The sequence below is a fragment of the Leptidea sinapis genome, chromosome 42 (genome assembly GCF_905404315.1).
Source record: "Leptidea sinapis chromosome 42, ilLepSina1.1, whole genome shotgun sequence".
Classification (NCBI taxonomy): Eukaryota; Metazoa; Arthropoda; class Insecta; order Lepidoptera; family Pieridae; genus Leptidea; species Leptidea sinapis.
In genome coordinates, this window is record NC_066306.1 from 2,572,727 (window position 1) to 2,598,212 (window position 25,486).

Genomic DNA, 25,486 nt, shown 5'->3' on the forward strand with positions numbered 1-25,486 from the left:
TTAAAAAGCAACATTTATTTCATAAAATCTTTAACATCGCTCAAACACCTTATAAAGGTCACTTAGATTTGCTATCTGTACTATGGCACCATTGTGTACAAAACTAGTAGGCGGTAGAAAGTATTTCCTAATGGCCGGGTATATCACGTATTCCTGTTTCCACTGCTCTGACTTGGCCACGTCGGAGCAACTGTCTGTATTTGGTTGAGAATAAAATATTGCTGTCTGGCGGCTGAATGTTTCGAAACATTGTTTTTCATTATCCCAGTTAACTTCTGTTACTAATCGCACTAGGTAAGTGGGTAAAGCGCCCATGAAGGGAGTGTAGCCATCTGAAAAAATTACAATTAAATAAGGTCTAATCCACATACAAAGAACAATGATGAACTGGCTTCTATCAGCGAACGATCTAATTTCTCTTTCACTCGCTTGCATTAAACCGTATACATATACTTACACTAACTTTAAGTTTGGATATGCTGTTATATAGGCAGTTTTTCACCGAACACTTTGTCATTGCGTGTCGTTGTATTTAAAGCGCAGACGAAACACAACTGAACGAAAACTCTGCCTAAGAGTTTTACTTCAAACAATTATTCAGTGTGATTGTGAGACTAGTTATTTATTGTACGCCAATGAGCCTAACCATTAATCCGATGTTTAGTAAAACGCATTGACAATCACATAAAGATATAAAACTTACCCAACAATAAAGGCAATGCAAGCAGCTCTCCTTCAGAGCTCAATTCGACCGAGAAGTATTCTAGGAGCATCGCCTTTTTGCCAACAATAAAACTGGTCATCTGTTTAGCGATATCTCTCATACCACCTGATAATGAATGCAACTATTATTACTGGTATATACTTAAATATCATAAGCCCTCAATAATACGTTCAAGTCTATTACATGCCCAGCCTGGCGAAACTCTAAAAAAATGCGTTACACTCGATTGTATGAAACGTGCAGTCATTGATAGATTAACAGATGACGGCTATAATCTTGTAATAAAAGGAGATAGACGAAATCCACTACGTTTTAAGCAACTGTTCGCTTTTAAAACTTAGCCGGATTATACTTCTTCGCCAATCGCCATACTGTAATTTCTACTATTTCAAACTTATGTCAAAACGCTGCACGTTTCATAGTAAACTAAATTTCAATTGTTACTTAGGCAGACCGCCTCTCATTACATAGTATTTACATCCTCTTTGACATTATGACCACCATAACAATAGACATTTCTTATCTGTGACAATGTTTTTATTGCTAAATAAAAAAATCGATCTCGATAATATTATTTCATTCAAATTTCGAACATCTCTGAGAAATAAAGAAATTTGTTTGGCCACTATTCTAATATCAGTCGCGATGACGTTTATTTCGAAATGAAATGTCAATGTCAACGATATGAAATTTGGGGCCGACTCTAGTTTGTCTCTGAATTAGAAATAACTACGATAGCGGCTAGAAAACTTCTCATTAACGCCATTACTGGACTTGATTTTTGTTCACTGATGTATTTTGAAAAGCTCTCAATAATATTTTGTGTTTTATCCAAATTGGTTCAACAAAAAATCTATTTTGGAAGGCTAAACAATACTCTAGAAACCATCAGCCAGATGTGACCGATGGCAACACTACAGGAAACGAAATTAAAATTTACCTAATTCAGAATTCCATTCAGACTCTTGCGAGCTCAGGCCCAACACAAATAACTCCTCAAGTGGCAACGGATCAGATAGTTTTATCAATCCTAGATTTTGAAAGTCGTATAGTAAAGTCTCATAAAACAACTCCTCCCTAAAATGTTAATTTAAATATTTGGTATATTCACACTTATTATAATTAATACAAAGACATTGTGTTATTCATTCAATTTACAAGTTAGCAAATTTTATTTTATGTATGTTTTACTATTGTGTAGGTCTTTCTTCATTTTCATTATCTGATTCAGTTTTAAACCTTTCAATATCACATCACATCAATCCTTTATCAAATTTACAACATTCATCCTAATTTGTCACTCTTTCAATTTCACACCAAACTTATCTCAACTTTACAGCATTCATCCTAATTTAGCATTCTTTCAATTTCACAGCAATTCTACTTCATTTTTACAGCATCCAAATTTCCGATTGTTCAGATTCCATATCTAATGTTTACAGCCCGTACTCTAGTTTCTAACTCTAATTAAACATCTACTTACATTTCTTCGGTAAATATCATACTCCCCAACAAAATGTTTCAATTAGATTTTAGTACATAAGACAGTATCATATCTCATTTTTACTCTTCCATATTTATCCTAGTTTTACATTCCTTCAATCGTTTTTTCTCCAATTTACAGATTAACATTACTACTTTCTCAGTAACTTTACCATAGCCAACATACGTTATATCTACTTTGATAGCATTTGCTAGTAATTAAATTTGGTAATAGTAAAATGATAGCACAACTTACGCCAGTCTCGTAGTGTCGCACAGGTACAGCTTTGTGGAATGTTGTATTAAGGCTTTATGACAATCAATGCACGCTATAAATATTAAATTTGCCAACAGTTCCCTTAAATTCATATTACAGTTATTTTCAACATCCAATCTTAATTGTTTTACGCTAGTTAACTTTGTTTCAACTCTTTCATATTTAAATGTTCTCGTTTTAAAAGACTCTTTAGGATCAACGTAACTTAAATTAGCTTGATTTACATTTAGATTGCTTTCCCATTTGTCCTTCTCAATTGTTTTTCCATTTCCTTCATCTATAATCATTGAATTTTCAATTTCTTCATTACTTTCGCTCACAACTGCAGGCAATTTATCAATCTCTGTAGTTTCTTCCATAATATTTCCAGTTTTGTCATTACTTTTTATAGCCTTAGGTGCAGCTTGAAAGAATTTATCAATTTTCTGTGTATCAGAATCAACTCTAACTAAATCTTTGGCGTAAACCTTAGCACCGTCTGTTGTTTTCTTTACGATCTCTTCAACCGACGTTGCTCCGGGTAACCTTGCCTAAAACATTTAATAAATAAGTAGACAAGAGAAATAGAGAAATAATTACTTGATTACAGGTGGTACTAGGCACATACAGGAATTGGTTTGATTACATATAATACAATGGCATTAACTTATCACTTACGCATGAATAAATAAAATATAATTTATTCTTTTTTAAATAATTTTGTTGTTTTTATTATAGGAAAGAAGTGATGGTGAAGAACAGTTCATCTGATCAGCATTAAAATGAATCTGATTGGATTTTTGGAATAAGAAAACTCAGATCGGGTATTTGATGGCACTTTGCTATTTTACAAAAGCACAGGAATGACAATTACCTGTGTATACATGACTCTCGAGGAATTACAGCTCAGTAATTTGGCTTCGATGCAACATTTAATTTTATCTATAATCTGCTCTTCATACAGGAACTGTACTTCATGTTTCGTTGGATGCACATTAACATCCACATTCTTCGGATCTAAAATGAAAAATATGTGTTGAACACTTATTTTAAAAAAATACGAGCGTACAAAGTATACATGTCACAAGTGAAACCTGCACGTGCATGTGCATGAATCCCTAAACTGATTTCAACCACTATGAAAGACATTACTATCACCAATACATCACTAATACATATTATATGTTGTCCTGGTGTCTATGTTGTGCCACGTCAAAACATATAAAGGTATACGGTATCGCGTCATACTTAAGACAATCTCTACTTCAGCTATGTTCGCCTGGTACTAAAACATTGTATAATGCTTCCTATCTTATTTTCTCCGACGTTAAATATTAAGAATGTATGTGCCTGTCTCTTTTTCGTTTGATCGACTTTCAAATCACAACTTGCTTATTATAAATATTTAAACACGATTTGAAGCTTGTCTAAGGTGTGTCTAACGGACAGATTATATTCATATGGAAGATTTAGATTATATGATGACAGATAGATGACAACTGTCATAAATTACGTTCCGTTCCTTTAATTGTTCGTGTACACTTCAGTTTATGTTGGCCTTAATGACGTTTTAATTAAGGACAAGCTAAACACTGTTTTGTAATAGAATAAGATAAACTCTATTTTAGACGTTGTTATAGTTAGATCACTGTCTAACAAAACACGTATGTACGCCATGTTCAAATATTTTTTTTGTGATAACACCGATTTTGTGTACGAATATAATCACTAATATTTACTTATTGAAGATAAATTATTTTACTTAGGTACTGAACGTAAACCGAAAATAAAAAAATAACATATTTGGAACATGCGACCGGTGGCGTAACTTAATCATAACAGTCGTAATAAAAAGAAGTCAGCACTACTTCTGTGATTCGTCTGATGTTGAAAGACACTTAGAGAACACCGGTGTCGGTGATCACTTTCCACCAAGTTATTTAATGAATATCGGCCATTTCGTACAAAAAAATGTACACATAAATCTGCTCGTCAACGTCAATCACAAAAAATACAATTCAGAGACATATATATTAGTTACACAAAAGTTTAAACATATACATATTTTTAAAATAATGCAATCCCCTAAAACAATACAAGGCTGAAACATAAAATCCATAAAAAAACAACTATATTAGGTACTATTCAATTCCATATTGTAATATCGTCTACGTAATCTTCAATGCTGTAATAAGCCTTCGACATAAGTCTGCGTTTAATAAAATATTTAAATTTATTTATTGATAATTCAGATACAATAAGTCTTCTAGTGAATCAGTAACAATGTTAATACTTACCTAATTCAATACTGAGATACACAAAGGCGCGGGCGTTTTTAGGAAGATAAGTGGAATAAACAGAGTCTATCGCTTTCTTCATTGCTGCAAAAAAGAGCGGTATTATATGATTATGAGATGAGACTTGAAAGTTAATAATCACATTTGTACAATGGACCGCCGCCCACATCTGTTTTATGTGATCAATCCATCTCATGTGGCCACGACCCTTTTCTGCACAGCTGCATAAGGCGTTCGATGGACATAAGATGTTAAGTCTCATTTGCCCAGTAATTTCAGCGGCCTTTAGACCGAAACACCATAATGCTTACACATAACTGCTTCGCGGCAGACTTAGGCGCCGTTGTGGTACCCATAATCTAGCCGGCATCCGGTGCAAAGAAGCATCTCACTGGTAAAAGAATGCGAGATTGTAATATACTCAACGACCAAGCAAGAGGCGAACTACTGGATAATCTAGAGAGAATATCCGGGACCAGTGCATGACGGAGACATGGTCTTCTCTGAGGGGAATTTCTCGAGGTAAGAGAGATTTTCCGCAAGTTGGCTTCGTGATCGGAGAGAGATGGAGGAGTTAATCAGGGCGGTAAGGAAGACGCAGAAAGAAGAAGAAAAAGGAGTTCCAGACGACGAGAGTTAATGAGTGGTTCCTCTGAAAAGGGGAGAGGGTCCATCTATGGATGCATTAAAAAAAGAGACAAGAAATGCGCCGTAGCCCCAATCCGGTATATCTTCCGGTGTTTCAGTCGGACCTAGGCCTTAAAGACCGAAAGGTGGCTAAGATCACGATCTTACCCACGGGCTATGTACAGTATTCGACATCAAGCATCATCTATTGTCTATAGACGCTGACCAAGCAGTGCTTTATGTATCGAGTTCTTGTAGTATGGACAGATAGGCATAGAAAACGATACCCCTTACGCATTCTTCTCAGACACCACATCTCGAGAGCATCTTTTGTGCAAAAACTTCTAGTAAGAAACACTTACTCTGACAATCCACCAATCTGTGATTGATAAACAATAGCATAGTTCCCTTCTTGTTAGAATAATTGACATTGGTGACGTAACCCTTAACAGACATCTTTAACTGATCATCATTTAATTCTATCTCCAAAAGTTCTCTGGCTATTGCATTGCCGTGAATCTAGAAAAAAAAAACGTGGAATTAAATACTCACGCAAACAAATATATTCAGCTGAACTACAAAACTTTTGGAGAGTTTCTCTTCCGGAGTAAAATATCGATAGTTTTATTTTACTTCTTAGAAATGAACTTACAGCACTAAATAACAAATTGGGAAAAACATAGACTAGAGTCCAATTACAAGTTCACACAAATGTTATCAAAAAAAGAAGTATGTGTGTGTACTTATATATGCACGCATAAAGTTATACTTCTTTGGCCTAACAAAGCAAAAATCCTTAAAATTATTTATTCCTCGTGCTATTCAACGTTTGTAGAAAGAACAATATTGTAAAAATCTTGCAACGATGGCTTTGACAATTAATTATTAAATAATGAATACAGCTGTACGGGTTTGAACCCTTTGCCTATCATAATAATGGACGAAGAAACCAAAAACAAATAACGAATGACGCAAACGTCAGAAAATTTTAGGAACCAACTTCACCTGTTACTTTTGTGTTACAATGAGATATACAAAACTTATTAAGTGAACAAGTTGCTCTAGAAAAGAATGTTTTTTTATGATAATATGTGTTTTTTTTTTCATGGAAAAGGAGGACAAACGAGCGTACGGGTCATCTAGTGTTAAGTGATCACCGCCGCCCACATTCTCTTGCAACACCAGAGGAATCACAGGAGGTAAGGTGTACGCGCTTTTTTTGAAGGTACCCATGTCGTATATCGTCCCGGAAACACCGCACAAGGAAGTTCATTCCACAGCTTTGTAGTAAGTGGAAGAAACCTCCTAGAAAACCGCACTGTGGAGGACCGCCACACATCCAGATGGTGGGGATGATATCCTAACTTGTGGCGTATCGTGCGAAGGTGGAATTTGGCGGCAGGAATTAGGTGAAACAGCTCTTCGGAACACATCCCGTGATAAATGCGGTTAGAAGACGCATGCAACGTCATTCCCCGACTATTCGAGCTGCTCTGCGTTGCACGCGATCAAATGGATCGAGCTGATACTGGGGTGCGCCAGACAAAGATGACAGCAATACTCCATGTGTGACCGGAGCTGCGCTTTGTAGAGAATGTGGGCCGACTAGCAGTATTACCGTGCTGTATTTATGACGCTCAGCTTCTTCGACGCCAATTTGGCTTTCGAGACCCAGCATTCCGATACTTAGTCAATGTCAAAGTCAAAAATATTTTATTGACATAAAATCAAAAGATTGCTCGTCAACGTCAATCACAAAAAATACAATTCAGAGACATATATATTAGTTACACAAAAGTTTAAACATATACATATTTTTAAAATAATGCAATCCACTAAAACAATACAAGGCTGAAACATAAAATCCATAAAAAAAAACAACCATTATTCTATTCAATTCCATATTGAATTATAGTTTACGTAATCATTAATACTGTAATAAGCCTTCGACAAATGTCTGCGACGAAGGCTGCTTATTCGACTAAGCGAGGCTTTAAGGGATATGTTGTCGAAGAGCGGTGATACGACAAATGGGGTTTTTTTGTGGTAAACGTGCAAACTTGAGTCGTCTTCTGGGGGTTAAATTGGACAAGATTTCCCAAATTTTGTGACATCACATTTTAACAAAAGATAATATTTTATATCTAAGTATTACAACTAAATACCTATTTTTTATGTTTTGTTAATTTTCATGCCTCTGTTTGATTAAATGTTGATTTCATTAAAATATAATTTAAACGGAAATAACAATAATTTCGCAACACTGCTGTTTTAATTCATAATTTTTTAGAAATGTGTAATTTTAAACTTAGATTAAGGATTTGTCTCCGCTGTGCTCCAGCTAGATACCGCACTACCTAAGAACAATAGCTTTCTTATAACGGCAATTATTAGATCCTTGTGTGCGTGGCTTTTTGACACTCAATGGAATCTTACAAATTTTGTAACATACGCTTCGTGTTATCTTACATTGAAATTATTAAAATACAAAATACTTACTGATGATATGTGCTCCCAGTGTCTTTCTTATTTCATGTAGGTAATATTATTGTTACAATGTTTTACTACGCAACCCGGCATTTTAGTTTCAATTATTAGCAAGTTTACCAGAACATGTGGCAAGTCAACGTCACACATTATTCGAGATAGCTGCCGCACTTTGCGACTACGCCTGCGGTATCTAGTTGGAGCGCATCGAAGACCAATCTTTAATCTAAGATTTTAAATGTCGAATTGCGAAATATGTGACATCATACTAGGTTAAGGGGTCTCACAAATATGACCATCGACGGGGGAGGGCTCAAAAAAAGTTTTTATTATGAAAATAAGGGACGAGACGAGGAGGACGTTCAGCTGATGGTAATTGATACGCCCTATCCATTAAAATGCAGTGCTGCTCAGGATTCTTGAAAAACGCAAAAAATCGGGACTAGAATTGCGCTCATCACCTAGAGACAGTCTCATTTCTCAGTAATTTCACTAGTTAAGGCGCCCTTAAGTCCGAAACGCGGTAATGTTTTCACATTGCTGCTGCACGGTAGAAATGGGCGCCGTTGTGGTACCCATAATCTATCCGGTTTCCTGTGCAAAGGAGCCTCCTAGTATTAAACTTAACATTAGGTACTTACAATTCGCACATTCTCTATGACAGAAGAATTAATCGGTGTTTTAATGTCAGTCTTCTCCCCAAACTTCTTCAAAGTGAATCCAACATGACTGTTATGAACGGCGTAGCCGCCGACTACCTCCATTATGTGGGTGTACTCTTCATTGGGGCTGCGCAGAGCTCTCTTACGAGCTATCACGTTGTAGAACAAATCCTCTACGGTTATTTGTGTACCAGTGTTACCAGCGCATGGCTTTATTGGCCCTTTCAATTTACTGTTCTCATATGAAACTCTAAAATTAATAATTTGATTTTATTGGTTTTCCCTTAGATCATTCATATCGATTTACTAGGAGCGGGCGAATTTTAAAAGGAAGGAACGTTGGAATTCCAAAAATAAGTAGCCATAAACCATCTAGGATATTTTTCGCATCGAATGGTGGGAGTTTCATGCCGATACGATCAGTGGTTTAGGCGCGATTGAGCCTCAAACAAAGACCATTTTCATTATATATAAAAGGCATAAAACGCATTTATTTTCTCAAAATTGATTCCTTTAGAATTCTTTTTGATGTCATTTCTAATAACTACTAGATACTACTACCGCTTCGGAAACAAATGGCGCTCTGAGAGAGAAGAAGCGGCGCAAGAAACTCTCCCAGCATTCTTTTTTACGCTCTTTTGAATAAAAATATACAATATTGTACAGTCATTTCTATCGCTATAAAATAATCACAATCTAGTCCCAGGCTGTCCAATCATTTAGATATTCAGCAGTGGAGAAATAGGATTAACGACAGAGTCTTTTTTTTTTATAAAACATTTAAATTTATTTATAGATAATGACTGAACAGTGGCTGGGACTTTATTATAGTATACGCCAATATTTACCCTTAAAGCTATTATGTATCTTATGAAGCCTACTAGAATTTGTTACAACCAATCCCTTATTTCTAGTGTTATAATAATGAAAATCACTGTTAAGAGCAAAAAGGTGACGATTTTTGTGAACGTATATTAAATTTTCATAAAAAAACTGGCAATGAACAGTCATAATATTTATTTCTTTAAATTTTTCTTTGGGAGACTGTCTATAACCAAGCTGATATATAGCACGAGCAGCTCTCTTTTGCAGAGCAAACACTATATCAATGTCAGCAGCATGACCCCATAGTAAAATACCGTACGTCATGATGAAAATAACTAAAGTACACTAATCTAGCGGTCGCAACATTCGTGTACTCTCTAATCTTTCTAACTATAATCTACATATGCCGCAGAGCTGAGTCTATCTGCTATATGAGCAATGTGTAGACCCCACTGAAGCTTTTTATCTAACGTGATACCCAAGAAGACCGTAGTGTCCACAAGTTCCAATCTCTGGTCATTTATAAGCATGTTGGTTTGTACCTCCACTGTTTTTGTTGTAATGAGCCGTAAACACTTTGTTTTTTTACTGTTTAAGTGCAGATAATTCGTCTTAAACCAACGCACTATCTTTGAGAGTGCATTGTTTCTCGTCATCAATATCTGCACGTCGCTTCACTTTAAAAATAAGTGAAGTATCATCAGAAAACAATACAATCTCATGGCTATCATCTACTACAAACGGTAGATCGTTAATATATATAAGAAACAAGAAAGGACCGAGAATAGAACCCTGTGGAACACCTATTCCCACAGGTTTACCCGAAGACCGTTATACATAAATTGAATCCCTGTTAGATAGTGTACATTGGAGGTAAAATGTGTCTGGAGAATCTGCTCAGGTATTGATAACTTTGATGGAAATCAAGTCATTTAATTGCATAGATTGAGTGGGTACATTGGTGTTACATTATAATCATAGGTGCTAACAATCTGCCGGGTAGGCATGCAAAAATAATATTTTACAATTCTTACTCTAAGTTTACCGTGAAAAACATACAACATAAAAACCAAATTATTCATAAAAGTCTATCCACCATAATATTATAAAAATGTGAAAAATAAAAATTTGCTTACTAAAAATGTTAATTTGAAATATCTGAATTAACTTATTCTAATGACTATACATTCATGTCTGTTAAATATTCTTTAACTGAATAATATTTCTTCGTCATTAAAAATTCCTTAATTTTATTTTTAAAAGAGTTAATATTTAAGTTTTGGTCCGCTAATGATGCTGGTAGTTTATTATATAGCTGAGGAGCCATATTAAATATACTATTACCAAAAAGTGCCGTTGTATGCTGCGTGAAACATATTTTATTTTTTCTGCGTTTACTATCAGAGTAACTAAATAGTTGATCATTTGTTCTAATGAATACTAGCACTTCATATATATATATATAGGCACGGGAAAGTAAGTATTTTAAATTTATCAAAATATGGTTTACAGGAATCAGTAGGGCTTAAATGAAATATAGATCTTATACATTTTTTCTGACATTTAAAGACTCTATCCTTATCTGTGGAATTTCCCCAAAATATGATCCCGTACCGAATATTTGATGTGACATATGCGTTAAAAGCTACTAACACTGCGGACTGGTTTACTACTTTAGACAGCATGTGCAATGCAAATGAAAATCTATTTAGCTTCATGCACAAATTTTCAATATGGGTTTTCCAATTTAGGCAATCATCAATATGTAGGCCTAAAAATTTTGTTTGTGTTATTTCAGATATTTTTTTACTTAGATAATTAATGTTCAATGCTATCTCATTGCGTCTATTTACAAATGTCATTATTCTAGTTTTGTCAAGATTTATGAGTAAATTGTTACATGTCAACCAGTTTATAATATTGCCTATAGTATTATTAATGTCACTTTCAAAAGAATTTAAATTTTCACCTATAAATATCACTGTGCTGTCGTCAGCAAATAAAATCATCTCATGGTTGGTTACCGTAGGGAAATCGTTTATATATGTTATGAACAACAATGGACCTAATATACTTCCCTGCGGTACTCCAGTGGTTACGGTTTTTGACTCCGATATATATGGTGTTTCTGTTTTATCATGCCGTACTAACCTCGCTATTTGTGTCATTTGTTGCCTCCCCGTTAGATATGATTTTAGAAGTGATAAGCAGTTTCCTCTAACCCCTTCTTCCCCTACTTCCTCTAACCCAATCTAAATAAAACAGCTGTGTTTGGTGGCAGTATGAAAACTCCAAAGTTGCAATCGGCTATTGCAAACTTCATTCTTACATCAGGCATAAATCCTACTGATATGAATACTGAAGTAAGTATAATTCCTTGGCCATGATATATATTTAAAATATTTCGAACAAACAGAAAAGATTTTTAAAGAGGGAAGTGCACTTTTCACACAAAACATCATTAAAATTGATTTTATAGTTCTGAGCTGAAAGATATTAAGTATTACGTGGGTAACACTGAAAATGTTTAGAACTGGCCAGTTAGAAACATTGCATATGAAAACTTTTTGTGAATTTCAATTTTAGAACTCTTTGGTAACCTATTGCATTCATTTGTAATTTTTTTTGTGAATTGGCGGCAAATCTAAAACTCTTTTACACGTAGTGAACCTAACGCGAGAAAATTTTCGGTCAATGATTTATTATGACTTTCGTTGTAGGCTAACTCAATAACAAAGCTATGATAGGCTGCGATTAGCATTTCTTAATGAAGCCCCATCTCGTGCCACTATTTACAATTGATTTAACGAGTTTAAGCGTGGATGTAACAATCTCAATGATGATCCGCGTGAGGGACAGCGATTACTGAAGATAACATCAGTGCTATGCGACGCATGATAGAGGAAGATAAAAGAGTGACCTATCAGCAGATACGGGCAAGCCTAGGCATTGGTATAAGTTAAGTTCAAATCAGCTCAGTGGGTGTTTCCTTTCGAGGATCGGCCAACTAAGGTAAAGAAAGGAAGAAGTCAAGAAAAAAGATGATTGCCTCATTTTTTGGTCGGAAAGGTCATTTCACGATAGTTGTGCTAGAAGATGGAAGGACAGTTACTGCAGAATGGTATGTCAATCGCTGTTTGCCTGTTGTCTTAAAAAAAATCGACAGCAGCGCCCTCGAAGCAGGATCCTCCTTCACCACGACAATACTTCAGCGCACTCCGCAAAACGGACTGTTGAATATTTGACTATGGCAGGTGTCGAGATAATGAGTCATCCGCCATACAGTCCTGACCTGGCGCCCTGCCACTTTTATTTATTCCCAAGAACTAAAGATAAAATTAGGTATTCGCTAACGAGCCCTGAAGATGCTGTGAAAGCGTGCGAAAATGCCATAGAAGAGACCCCTAAGGAAGAATGGGCTCACTGCTTTTCTCAGTGGTTCCATCGAATGCGACGATGTGTAGAGAGGAACGGAGATTACTTCGAAAAACAATAAAAGCATTGGCAACTTTCTACATTAAGCCGTTTTTCATTTTGTAAACATTTTCAGTGTTACCTAGGTACCACAGACTGTTAATGAAGTGAACACCCTCAGTCTTTTTAATTATAAATGTTTATTGTACAATATCACATTGTAATCCATATTTTTATTTAAAAAAAGCCCGCTGAGTTTCTTGCGCCCATTCTTCTCAGGTCTGAGGAAGTCTATTTTGAATGAGTGGTAGTTTTTGACGTTCAATAAGTGATTTTGAATCCTATTTTGAATAAAAATATTTGAATTTGAACTTGAACTTGTCACGAAAACTAAAGTAATAAACCCGGCGTCTTTTCATCTGTTGTCTAACAGCAAGAGACTATCTAGACGTATACATCATCTAAGTTACTCACTTATAAGCACACTTGTCGCCAGCGGTCTTCGTCAGCATAGTGAGGTGCGCTATGTGGCTAATACTGGCCAACGCTTCTCCTCTGAACCCATAAGTAGTGATCGCCTGCAGGTCCTCATATTCTCGCAGTTTCGATGTTGTGAATCTCTCACACACTATGTCTAGGTGTTCACTTCTGATGCCCGTGCCGTTATCCTGAATCTGGAGTAATAAAGAGAGAGACCTAAATAATAAAAACGGCTAATAACGATGAACGATGCGGGACTCGAACCCACGACCTCTCACGTTCCGTGCGAGCGCTACTTCCGTGATTACTACCGTTCGAGTGACGTATCGTTCATAAGTCTTGTATGTCTTGTTCAACACTCAGGTTGTGGCTTCATCTACAGGATCCACTTTACAGTTGATAACCTGCTCAACCCAAATACTTGCATATTAGGAAATTGACTTGAGATGTCCGTCTTGCAAATCTAAAGAATTTGTTATGTTTTAAAGTGATACAGAAGTGAGGGTTATCACTTTAAAAAAGCGGCCAAGTGCGAGTCGGACTCGCCCATGAAGGGTTCCGTAGCAGCAAGTAATATAACATAAAAGTTGTTGTAACTTTGATCGATGTTTTAATAATAGTGTATTTTTTTAAATTATTTATTATACAATTTATGACGTATTAAAAAATTCTGAATCTCGTTCAAACCAATTTTCGGTGAAAGTTTGCATGGTAATGTAAATCATATAGTTTTTTTAGATTTATCATTCTCGTATCTTAGAAGTTACAGGGGGGGGCACATTTTACCACTTTGGGAGTGTCTTTCGCGCAAACTTTTCAGTTTAGAAAAAAATTATATATTTTTATGTAAAAGGAGGACAAATGAGCGTACGGGTCACCTGGTGTTAAGTGATCACCGCCGCCCACATGTTCTTGCAACACCAGAGGAATCACAGGAGGTAAGGCGTACGCGCTTTTTTTGAAGGTACCCATGTCGTATCGTCCCGGAAACACCACACAAGGAAGCTCATTCCACAGCTTTGTAGAACGTGTAAGAAAGCTCCTTGAAAACCGCACTGTGGAGGAACGCCACACATCCAGATGGTGGAGATGATATACTTACTTGTAGCGTGTCGTGCGAAGGTGGAATTCGGCAGCAGGAATTGAATATATAATTTTATTGTAATATATACACTATAGTTATTGCAGGAATTGAAAAATTTCGACTTTTTTTTATGAAAATAAGGGACGAGACGAGCAGGACGTTCAGCTGATGGTAATTGATACGCCACGCCCATTACAATGCAGTGCCGCTCAGGATTATTGAAAAGCCCAAAAATTCTAAGCGGCACTACAATAAGATCGTCACCTAGAGACACTTCACTAGCTACGGAGACCTTCAGATCGAAATACAGTAATGTTTACACATTGCTGCTTCACCGCAGAAATAGGCGCCGTTGTGGTACCCATAATCTAGCCGGCATCCTGTGCAAAGGAGCCTCCCACTGGTAAAAAAAGATTTTTATATTATGTACAAATTGCATGATGATAGTGCATTAATACAAGAATAATTATTAATTTGTTACCTGCAAGTACTTCAGACCTCCAGCTTTTACTGTGACTACGATATTATTTGCTTTAGCGTCCAAACTGAAAGAAATATTAGATGTCTTACTACTCGAGCAGATATTGTCATTGGCTCGAACAGGTTTAGGAGTAGGCCCAGGGTACAAGGCAGCCTGTTTTGGTTATATTATTAGTTATATAGATATCATCAAACAAAGACAATACCGGCGATATGAAGTTTGAAAAACAAACCTCGTTTTAGGACTGCCTACGTTAGGAAGTTATACTGCTAGCAAGGTCCGACTTTATGTAACAAGAGAAATAATACATTAAATTTCATTAATAAAACATATTATTCTTGCAAGAAAGAATTAATAACATGGCTACTTAAACACGATTATGATGAAACAGAAAATCTTAGAGCCCCAATGTTACTGTTCATTTAATATCCATCATCTTTACTCACACTGAACACAGACAAACAGAAAAGAGAATGACACTCTCTGGGAAGCTTTCATAATAATGCACAAATGTATTTTATATTTAGTCTCAATAATATAGACCATCTATTAAATGCAACGATGTAATTACTTAAGAGGGAGGAGGGGGGGGGGGGACCAGGAGACTCATAGCACAGGTTCTACCTAGTTTGAGCTCCTGTCTCCCAACTGTAGTTTTTCCCGTTCTTCTCAGGTCTGAGGCATTCGTTCTGTAATGGCTGGTAGTTTTAGACTTTCAATAAGTGATGTCACATCCTATTTTGAATAATTCATACGTATAGATAGACTGTGACAGCTGTGAAAATGACAAAAAATTGAGGTTAACAATTAACCTCTATTTTAAGGAATTCACGCACTGTAACATAATTCGACTACTGGGTAAAGGCTTCCCCTGCTTTACTCCATGTATCACGGTCCTGTGCCAGCTCCAATCTGATCTTATTATAGGCATCCAGAACACAAAGTGACATACAAATCACGCGTTTAACACTTACCTTGTCACGCGCACTAAACTAATAAACCTGGCCTATTTTCATCGGGTGTCTAGTCAGCAAGAGGCCCTATCTAGATATTATAAAATATCTAACATTGTTATAATAAGACAGATATATTTTGAAACCACCAGAGCTGACACCAGTCGAATGGTTCTCCCATACCTAATATACTAATTCCATACCTTCTGCCGTGAAGCAGTAATGTGTAAACATTACTTTGTTTTGGTCAGAAGGGCGCCGTAGCTAATGAAATTACTGGGCAAATGAGACTTAACACCTTATGTCTCAAGGTGACGAGCGCAATTATAGTGCAGCTCAGAATTTTTGGGCTTTTCAAGAATCCTGAGCGGCACTGCATTGTAATGGGCAGGGCGTATCAATTACGATCATCTGAACGTTCTGCTCGTCTCGTCGCCTAGTTTCATAAAAAAAAGTAGCGGCAGCGCACCTGGGGTAGTACAACGCTTCCACTTAAAAACCGATTCCAAAAGAGTACAACAGGATTGTACCAGATTAAGGAGTCCTAGAGAAACAGCTCTGGACGGCCACTTTAGGACCATTACTAATGGTGGCTAAAACGTGCTAGCTCGGGGCAAGCAGAGTATGAGGCTCAAACCGCCAACTACTAAATTCGCCATGGACTTTTGTAACAAGGGCTACGTATTAATCTAAATGCCATACTCTTCCATCTGAAGAGGGCCTAGTTTTTTTGACTGAGACACAGATACCCTCTCCTGTCATACCAGATGTACAAACTGGAGCTCTCCTTGTTCCCGTCTTGTTCTCCAATTTTTGTCGGTTTTTGGCGCGAGACAAAAGAGCCGAGAACGCGAGGACAGACGAGAACTTCTATAGACTCCACAAATTCGTACATTAAAACAGTTTCGCATGATATTTACTGAGCATCAGTAATGTCATTTCTAGAATATTTTGAAGCAGAACTGATTTTGCATGGGAACGTTTGAGCGCCTTGATGGAATTACCCATTGACGAGTACAAGCAGCAGCAGTTTTTTTTTTTATTTTTTTATTATGAAAAATAGAATTACAATTTATTATTATATAACAGGCCAAAAACCACAGAGGTTTGTCCGGCATGTTAGAAGAAATACTATTATCGATTACAATTACAATAAACATTAATATTAACTTATAAATACACAATTTAATAATATAGGTACAATACAAACGAAAAAATTAATGTAGGTACATCAACAACAGTACTTATTGTAGCACGGGTGAGTGGCATGGCCTGCCACCGCAATGTATTGAATTTTTGAATGACCGTCTGTTTAGATATATTAATTAGTAAACAATACTCAACTTTATAACGAATAGTTAAGTACTCAATTGCGGATAGCACATCACGCTACGCACTAATCATGGCTTCGACAACGAAAGGCAACTCAAGACATAAAGTTATGACCAATATACAGGTTGTTTAAAAAGAATAACTTTAATTTAGTTTTAATATTTTTTGTATTTATCTTGTTTCTTATTTCAGGATTGATTGTATTAAGTAGGCGGGGTACTAAGTATGCTGTAGTTCTCTCACCGTATACATTTCTGGCTTTCACCGTTTTATAAAATTTATTTGTTTGATTGCGTGTAATGGTTTCATGATTATATTTTTGTATAATGTTCTCATTGAACATTTGTTCTTTTAATATATTGTAGTAAAATTTAGATTGTACTGGTAGCACCTTTTTCACCAGTTTCTTTTATGTTTTTTGAAACAATTTGTTTTAAAATTCCGTTTTGCAACTTTTCGATCTCATTTAAATACGTTTTGTAAGTTCTACCGTACGAACTAATACCATAACTTACTATTGTATCGGCCAATGTGTTATAAAGCAACAGTAAAATTTTATAAGGTAGTTTACTTTTAATTATTTTAATGTTTGCGAGGAAAGCTCTAAGCTTATCACAAACTGAATTTATTTGAGGGTGCCAGTTAAATTTATGGTCTATAATTAATCCAAGATATGTGTGCGTTTTAACCGAGTCAATTGTAGGACAGCTGCAAATACTAGGGTCCAAGTTGTGGTGAAAGCAAATGTGACTATGCGCTTTTACTATTTGGGTAGTATCAATTGTTGATTTTATGTACGGGGATCGAATGTGTATTAGTTTGGTTTTTTTAGGACAAGTCCGTTGTCATGGCACCATTTATTGATTAAATCGAAGTCGCTTTGAAGTTTATCGAGAGCGTCTTTGACATTCTTTTCACCTATTAACAGACATGTGTCATCTGCATATTGGTATGAGGTGCAATATTTTAAAACACTCGTCATGTCATTAACATAAGCAATGAAATGAAGCGGACCGAGCATTGATCCCTGAGCTGTGCCTTCAGTGACGGGAATCACCTTGCTAGAAGCATTTCCCACCTTTACATAGTATGACCTATTTTTGAGGTAATTTCCACACCATTGAAGTAGATGACCTCTTATACCGGAGTCTTCTAATTTGTTTATTAAGCAACCATGATCTAAGGTATCCAAAGCCCTGGAGAAATCTATAAATAGTGCTAGCACATGCTTCCTATTATCCAGGTATTGGTTAACAGTATCCGAAAAATCTGATAGAAGGGATGTTGTGCTTTTTTTTGGCTGAAAACCATATTGACTCTTGCATATTATTTTATGTTTAGAATAAAATGACTGCATCAAGGCACTTATGTATTTCTCCACTACCTTATCGATGGCTGATAGTATAGAAATGGGTCGGTAATTAGTTACTTCATCTTGTTTACCGTTTTTATATATGGGGCGAATAAAACTTAGCTTTAATTCGTCAGGGTAATTTGCTGTTAGAATGCTGCAATTAATAAGATGTGAGATTGTACTTGATATTTTGCTAGAAATAGATTTCAAATCTTTAATTTTTATACTATCAGTATCGGGAGCTTTTGAGTTATTCAAGTTACTGATAATTTTCTCTACTGATTCTTTCCCAGCTCTTCTGAAGTTTAAGCTCACATTAGACTTATTGTTAGTTTTATGTTCTAATAATTTGACGTCACAGGTTGGGAGTATAGATTTTACTGCGTCCTTAAATTCGCATGCAAAGCGATTTGCAATATCCGAGTGTGATTCTTTTGCTGTATTAAATGCATTAGATATAACATCATCAATACTATGCGAAATTCTACCACAAACAGAATTTATTATTCGCCATAATTCCCTGGGATTTTTTGCATTCATATTAATTTTGTTTTGATAGAATTTATTTCGCTCTAGTTCCACTATTTTATTTATTTTATTTCGAATTTTATTATATCTAAGACACATGTTTGATGTATCTTTTTTCCATTCTTTGAAAATATTTTCCCTTTGATTTGATAACTGAATAATATACGGTTTTATCCATGGTTGCTTAAAATTCTTCACTTTGTATTTATCTTTATTAGGTCTGCGAGATTTAGTATACGCATGTTGAAAACCTGAATTTATAAAGCTATATATCTTGCTTGGACATGTCATGCTTACTGTGCTAGACCAGTCTATTTTATTTAATTCTTGTTGCAAGGTTTCACTATCACAATAATAAAGATGTTTTTTTGTTGGAACACGCTGTATATTGCTCATGCCTGGACACTCGCAAGCTAGTACAATAATACGATGATCTGCCAGAACTGTATCGACAGTCGCCGTACACGGATTCAAATGAATGAGACGCGTAAACAAGTGGTCAATGCAACTTTTTGTGACTTTATTTAATCTTAATTCGATTCTAGTGTAATCTGATATTCCCATAATAATCCGAGTTCGGAGAGCATGTCCAAATACTTAGTTTTTGTGCTGTGGTCACATTTTCAGTTAATATTCGTGTCACCTAACACGAATGCATCATCAGTTTTAATATTACCTAAAATTCGTGATAATTCGTTTATGAAAGTTAATTTATCCGTGTGTGGTGGTCTATATAATGCACAGAGAGTGACCGGGTGATTATTTGCATCAATTAACGTGCCAGTTATTGTCTCAAAGCTTGTTGTTTTGGTGGATATTGTTGTAAATTTAAGATAATTTTTAACGTAGACTATTATCCCTCCTCCCCTTTGTTAAGAGCGAAGCTCACTGTGCATTCTATAGCCTGGTATATTATATAAATTGATGGTACTATTTTTTAAGTTGACCTCCGTTAATACAATTAAATCAATAGGAGTTTTACATGATTTGATCAAGACTAATAACTTATCATAATTCTTGATTAAAGATCGAATGTTTACATGCACACTTACATGCACTTGCTGAACTACTTCTTTGCTCTCTTATTAATATGCAGTCCAAATTCTCGGACGCCTTACCGAACAATGTCTCTGCCCTGGTTGAACAGTTACTTGAAGTCCTTTAGCGCAATAATGGCTCCTATAGGTCTCTAGATTCTCCAATGGAATTGTAGAAGCATTCGCCGTCATAAACATGATTTGTCATATTTGATAAATCGACACAAATTGTCTATCCTTGCCATTTCGGAGACGTGGCTCATGCCTGGGTCCCATTTTAGGATTTCAGGCTTTTCTTGCCTCCGGGATGACAGGGATGATGGTTGCGCAGGTTGTGCACTGCTGATTAATACATGTATGACATTCTCCCAAATTATTGTGCCTATACATAATCCAGGTTTACATGTAGTAGCTGCCAGCGCTGCTAATATATCTTTTGTTTCTGTTTATATTCCTCACCCCAATTCTAACATCATTCTCGAACTAAATAATATCCTTTCCTCAATACCTAGCCCCATGGTGGTATTAGGTGATTTTAATTGCCGACACACCATCTGGGGTTCTCATTGTATTGACCCATCTTCCTCGTTCCTTTTAGATCTTCTTGATGACATAAATTTATGTATCCTCAATGATGGATCTGCCACTCGTAGAGTTTCACCAGCACAAAATATCAGTGTGCCAAACCTTCCTCTTGCATCTCCTTCTCTAGGGTAGTGACCATTTTCTTAGAATTAGATACTAACTTAGATTAGATACTAACAAGGTAGTTAATATTATGGGTGCTTATTACTAACCGTACTAACTCTTGTTGCCTATTCTTCAGTTCACAAAAAAAAACCACAGCTATTTCAACCGATCATTTTCCTTTTAAATCAGCTCTTTATATACTTCAATCAGCTAAATTAAAATAAAAAATCTCTCCACCTTGATGTTTGTCGAATGGTCGATATTCAGTCGATGGAGCCAGTTAATATATAAAAAAACAGTTATTTTGATTTTAACAATATTCTAAAATTGCACCTAGTACTCGGTAAGACAAGATAGTACTGCATTAAAGCCAGCACCTAATAGTATATAAGACTCAAATTCGGCCTTCCATGGAGTACTGTTCTTGAATGAATCATCAACAATCAAGTCATCTCCAAACTGCTTTATTCTTTGAAGTTGCGTAGAGATGTGTGGTCTCCCTGGATCTTCATGCTGCATTTCTACCACATATTTCATGCAAAGGAGTTGTTCAGCTATTGATACCAGCAGCGGAATTTTATAACCAGATATACCGACAAAATGTGAAATCCACCCCTATCACTACAACATCTGGCATTCTACAACCGTGCTACACTTTGCGTCTCACACAGCCACTTTGTAGATTAATTTTTTTTGAATAGATATGAATTAGGAACCACAGGCGCTTTGGCTAGTTATACCACCATATATTCTTATCTAGTGCCACATAGATAAAATTTCTTCAATCCATTGCAAACCAGAACAGATTCACTCTGCAATGGATTAAAGGAAACAGCAACTCACAGGGCAATGATGCCGCAGATGAACTAGCCAAAAGGGGATCCAAAGCCGTAACATATGGACCTGAGCCACTACTACCCATACCTGAGGCCCAAATAAAAAAATGGCTACGAAAGAAAATGGAACAATCCCTCCTAACAGAATGGAGAAACAGCAAAGGTTGCAGTCAAACAAAGAATGTGGTTCCGGTGCCCCCAAAGAGGTCATATGGAGAGGCCCCCATGGAGGCAGAGGAAACGCCAGAACACGTGCTTATCGAGTACAGCAGTGTGGCCGAACAACAGTCACCAGCATCGCTTCCAGATGCCTGCAGAAACTTAAAAAGACTGCTAGACTTCTGAAATGATTTGGGCTGGTGGGAGTAAGAAGACATTTTTAAAAACGCACAATGGCCCAATCAAGAGGCTAAGTGTGTTATCAGCTCAGCTGATAGACTTAAACTTAGTGCAATTCATTTGGCTCCATATTGGCTAACTTAAAGTACTTTACCCGAAATTGTTCTTCCTAACTATTTGTAATCCGAATGATCATTCTAAAGTTTTCATTCATATTATTTGTAGTGCTACCGGCGATGCTCATAACACTGATGTTTCCGAAAATTGTAATTAATGACATCATTAATGTAAATATATTTAAAATCCTACTGTTTTTTTATTATAACGCTTTTATCCTTAAACATACCATAATATTTTCACTCATACTCAGAAAGATACATTTACCAAGTGTAATAAAAAATTAGATTTTTTTTATTTCATAACCTCAAAATGTTGAATCATGACGTTGACATTTTTCACGACACGTTTAAGTCATTTAGAAATAAAGTTTTAGAAAAAATAACGACCACGGTAGATAATAGTTTGTATTAGATTGTTAATGACTTATTATTCTTACTTTTATTTTTTGTAATTCCACACTTACCACTTTATAATTATTTACATTGTATAGTTTCTAGAATTAAGATTTATTACGAAGTTACTTAATTTTTTTCATAATAAAAATGCTGAATGTACCTAATTAGAATAACCAACCTAGAATTAGTATGTAAGTGCAAATCAATTGTTAATGTTAAGTTGAGTTATTGTTGGTACATCTTAAATAAATAAATAAAATGTTCAAAAATTAATAAATAACATTTAAATGGCACGATTTCGTTGGTTTTATTAAGTACTTAAACTCGGTATATTACTTTGAGTCTTCTAGATTCTGTTTTCTGAAATATTACTATATAATATAATGGGTGTTTCCCGGCCGACAGCCGGGCTCATATGTATTTATGTTCTAACTTAACCTAACCTACCTTTAGTTTCTGGAAAAGGATTTGGTTTTCAGACAAGTTTCAGCTTGGTATACCTTTAATCTTTAATCTCATCTAGATTCTGTTTTCTGTTTTCTGATATTACTATAAATAATCACTCATATGTATTTATGTTCTAACTTAACCTAACCTACCTTTAGTTTCTGGAAAAAAAATTTGGTTTTAAGATCTAGATTCTATTTTCTGAAATATAACTATAAATACCGGTAGTAGCCCAGCCTGTGGCCGGGCTCATATGTATTCATGTTATTCATTATTTTATATGAATAGAAGGAAATATATTGAATTGTAAAGCAAAATACACCAATAAAAGTGATTATTTGAAAGCTATAGCCGCTAATATTAAACTCATTTAATTGAAATGTATATATGAAAGCTACTTGTACCACGGTACTATTATTCTTATATGTTATACTTACATGTTATGTGAAAATAAAGTTATGCAAAATTAATGTATATAATATTGATTATTATGAATAAAAAGAAATCTAAACAAAAAAGATATGACTTTGAATAATAGTATAAACAATGGTTATGTTGAGAAAATATAGGAAAACAAATAAAAGTATAATAGATGTTTATTGCTAATGACATTATGAAGTTGAATGCTTCGGAATTATTAACATTAGAGAGACAATTAATTAGAAATTGTGATTGTTAGGATGAAAAATGTTAGGAAGACCATTTTCGGATTTCCAATTATCAGAGTTGAAATTTTAGGTGAACTTTGGTGCACCCATTACAATCATCATTATAAATACTTCATCATATGAATTAATGAGTATTTTATAATAGCTCTAATATACTTACTTACAAAAAAATATCTTGTATGGTACATCTCATCATCATCATGAATAAAATTCAAAACTAAAAAGTGTTATAAATATGAACTATTTCATAAAAAATAAACTTCTGCATAAAATATCATAATATATTGGATTGAAACTTTAGAGCTTGAATTAATTAATAGTGTAAGATGTAATGAATATTAAGTAAATATTTACTGTCATAGTTAGTAATCACATCAAACAAATGCAATGATTTATTAATTGTTCCATTGTTCTCGCATATATTTGTGGGAGGGAGACGACCCAGTAAACGACGCCGCCGCAAGCAACAAACAGAATTTAGAGAATGGAATAAAAAAAAAGTTTCATTAAGTCCTATTAAGTAACCCAACGACTTTACGATTTTTGTTTTGGTTACAACGAATAAAATAATAAATAATTAGTTATTGTGATATGACAAGAAACACACACTTTACCTATTTTCTATTAACTCTTTTAGAGCATTAGCCGGTCTTTGAATTATTTCTCCAGCAGCTATTCGATTTACAACTTCTTCATCCAATTTTCTTATAACACCTGGCTCACACATTGTTTTATATATTCAATAGTATTTATTAAATATAACCAATATTAAAAAAAACATTAAAACAGATATCATACCCTACGATTTGTAATTAAGTCCGTAATTTTTTTTAATTCTCCCATTACGGAGTATGAGTTCGTCAACTTACGTCGTGACGGGTCACAGTGTTCTGTGGTCACAAGTCACTACTCGCAGTCCACACTCTACAGATGACATGACAGAACCATATTACTCCGAGGTTCATCCTCTAATATAAATCGTAAGGCTAGCGAAACTCTTTTAACGAGAAAAAAGCGATTCATTCGATTGTATAAAATGTGCAGTCTATAATCTTGAAAAAAAGGGAGATAGCTCAAATTCAAATTCATATATTTTTATTCAAAATAGGATGTGACATCACTTATTGAAAGTCAAAAACTACCACCCATTCCAAAATGAATGCCTCAGACCTGAGAAGAACGGTGAAAGTGAATATTTCCCTCCAGAACCCCTGGACCCACCGGATATTTCTATGGTGGCCGGTTCGAAAGGGCGTCTAGAGGCTAGCTCTACAGACGCAATTGCAAAAAAAGACAGACACGGATTTGGCATTAGCGTCAATCCAAAATGTCTATAATAATCCAACGTAATATATTATATTCTTTAATACCGACTATTAGTCGGTATCAAAGAATATACTGCTCAAGACAAAATACCATTCCTTATCCATGTTTCCCGTAACGAAGAAGACCCTTCCTCAGGACTTATCATTAAACCTATTAAATTCGGCCAGCTACTCCACAGGCACAAAATTGTTAATATCTGCACTGATGGTATAAAAAAAGTAGGGCGAAACAAAAAAGCTATTACTTTTAAATCAGCTGCAGATGCGAACAAATTCCTTGATAACCCGATATTGTTAGGAAATACACAGCTACTATCCCAAATTTTTATATCACTAAAATGGGTATAGTCCGCCAGGTTCCGGTGGACTTATCAATGAATGAGTTTGTGGAGTCAGTTGATCTTCCTGCTGGTTTCGGCAAGATGTTAAAAGCTAGGAGATTTAATAGAAAAGTTATTGATGAGGGTAAAGTTAGTTGGATTCCGACACAAACAATAGTTAAAAAATTTCCTATTTCATAATTCCCTTCCTGTAGATACATACCTCTTCCCTACGATCCAGTGTCAAAATTGTTGCAGATTTGGGCACATTGAAACCGTCTGTAGATCTAAGCCCAGATGCTTTAAATGCTCCCAATCTCATG

The 25,486-nt window shown here is 35.4% G+C and overlaps 1 protein-coding gene across 2 annotated transcripts; it reads right to left on the reverse strand.

The window, feature by feature from the left end:
- Positions 1-24,360, reverse strand: LOC126976762 (DNA mismatch repair protein Mlh1). 2 transcript variants are annotated; one of them, XM_050825327.1, is made up of 11 exons: positions 24,133-24,352; positions 14,820-14,883; positions 13,249-13,448; positions 8,515-8,785; positions 5,749-5,905; positions 4,760-4,843; positions 3,337-3,479; positions 2,463-3,013; positions 1,665-1,801; positions 704-829; positions 1-332 (listed from the first exon to the last, which is right to left on the reverse strand). In XM_050825327.1, the coding sequence occupies exons 1-11, from the start codon at positions 24,243-24,245 to the stop codon at positions 31-33; spliced, it is 2,148 nt and encodes a 715-aa protein (XP_050681284.1). In that variant the 5' UTR covers positions 24,246-24,352; the 3' UTR covers positions 1-30. The 2 variants fall into 2 exon arrangements, with proteins under 2 accessions (XP_050681284.1, XP_050681285.1); XM_050825328.1 differs by lacking the exon at positions 1,665-1,801 and having other exon boundaries at positions 183-332; positions 24,133-24,360.
- Between the last annotated feature and the right edge of the window lie 1,126 nt (positions 24,361-25,486).

Excerpts from the sequence above, each read along its gene's own strand:
- LOC126976762 (XM_050825327.1), bottom strand. The coding sequence starts at position 24,245 with ATGTGTGAGCCAGGTGTTATAAGAAAATTGGATGAAGAAGTTGTAAAT. Across the intron at positions 830-1,664 it reads TGAATGGAATTCTGAATTAG|GTGGTATGAGAGATATCGCT; the intron begins GTAAATTTTAAT and ends ATTCATTATCAG. Across the intron at positions 333-703 it reads TGCATTGCCTTTATTGTTGG|ATGGCTACACTCCCTTCATG; the intron begins GTAAGTTTTATA and ends TAATTTTTTCAG.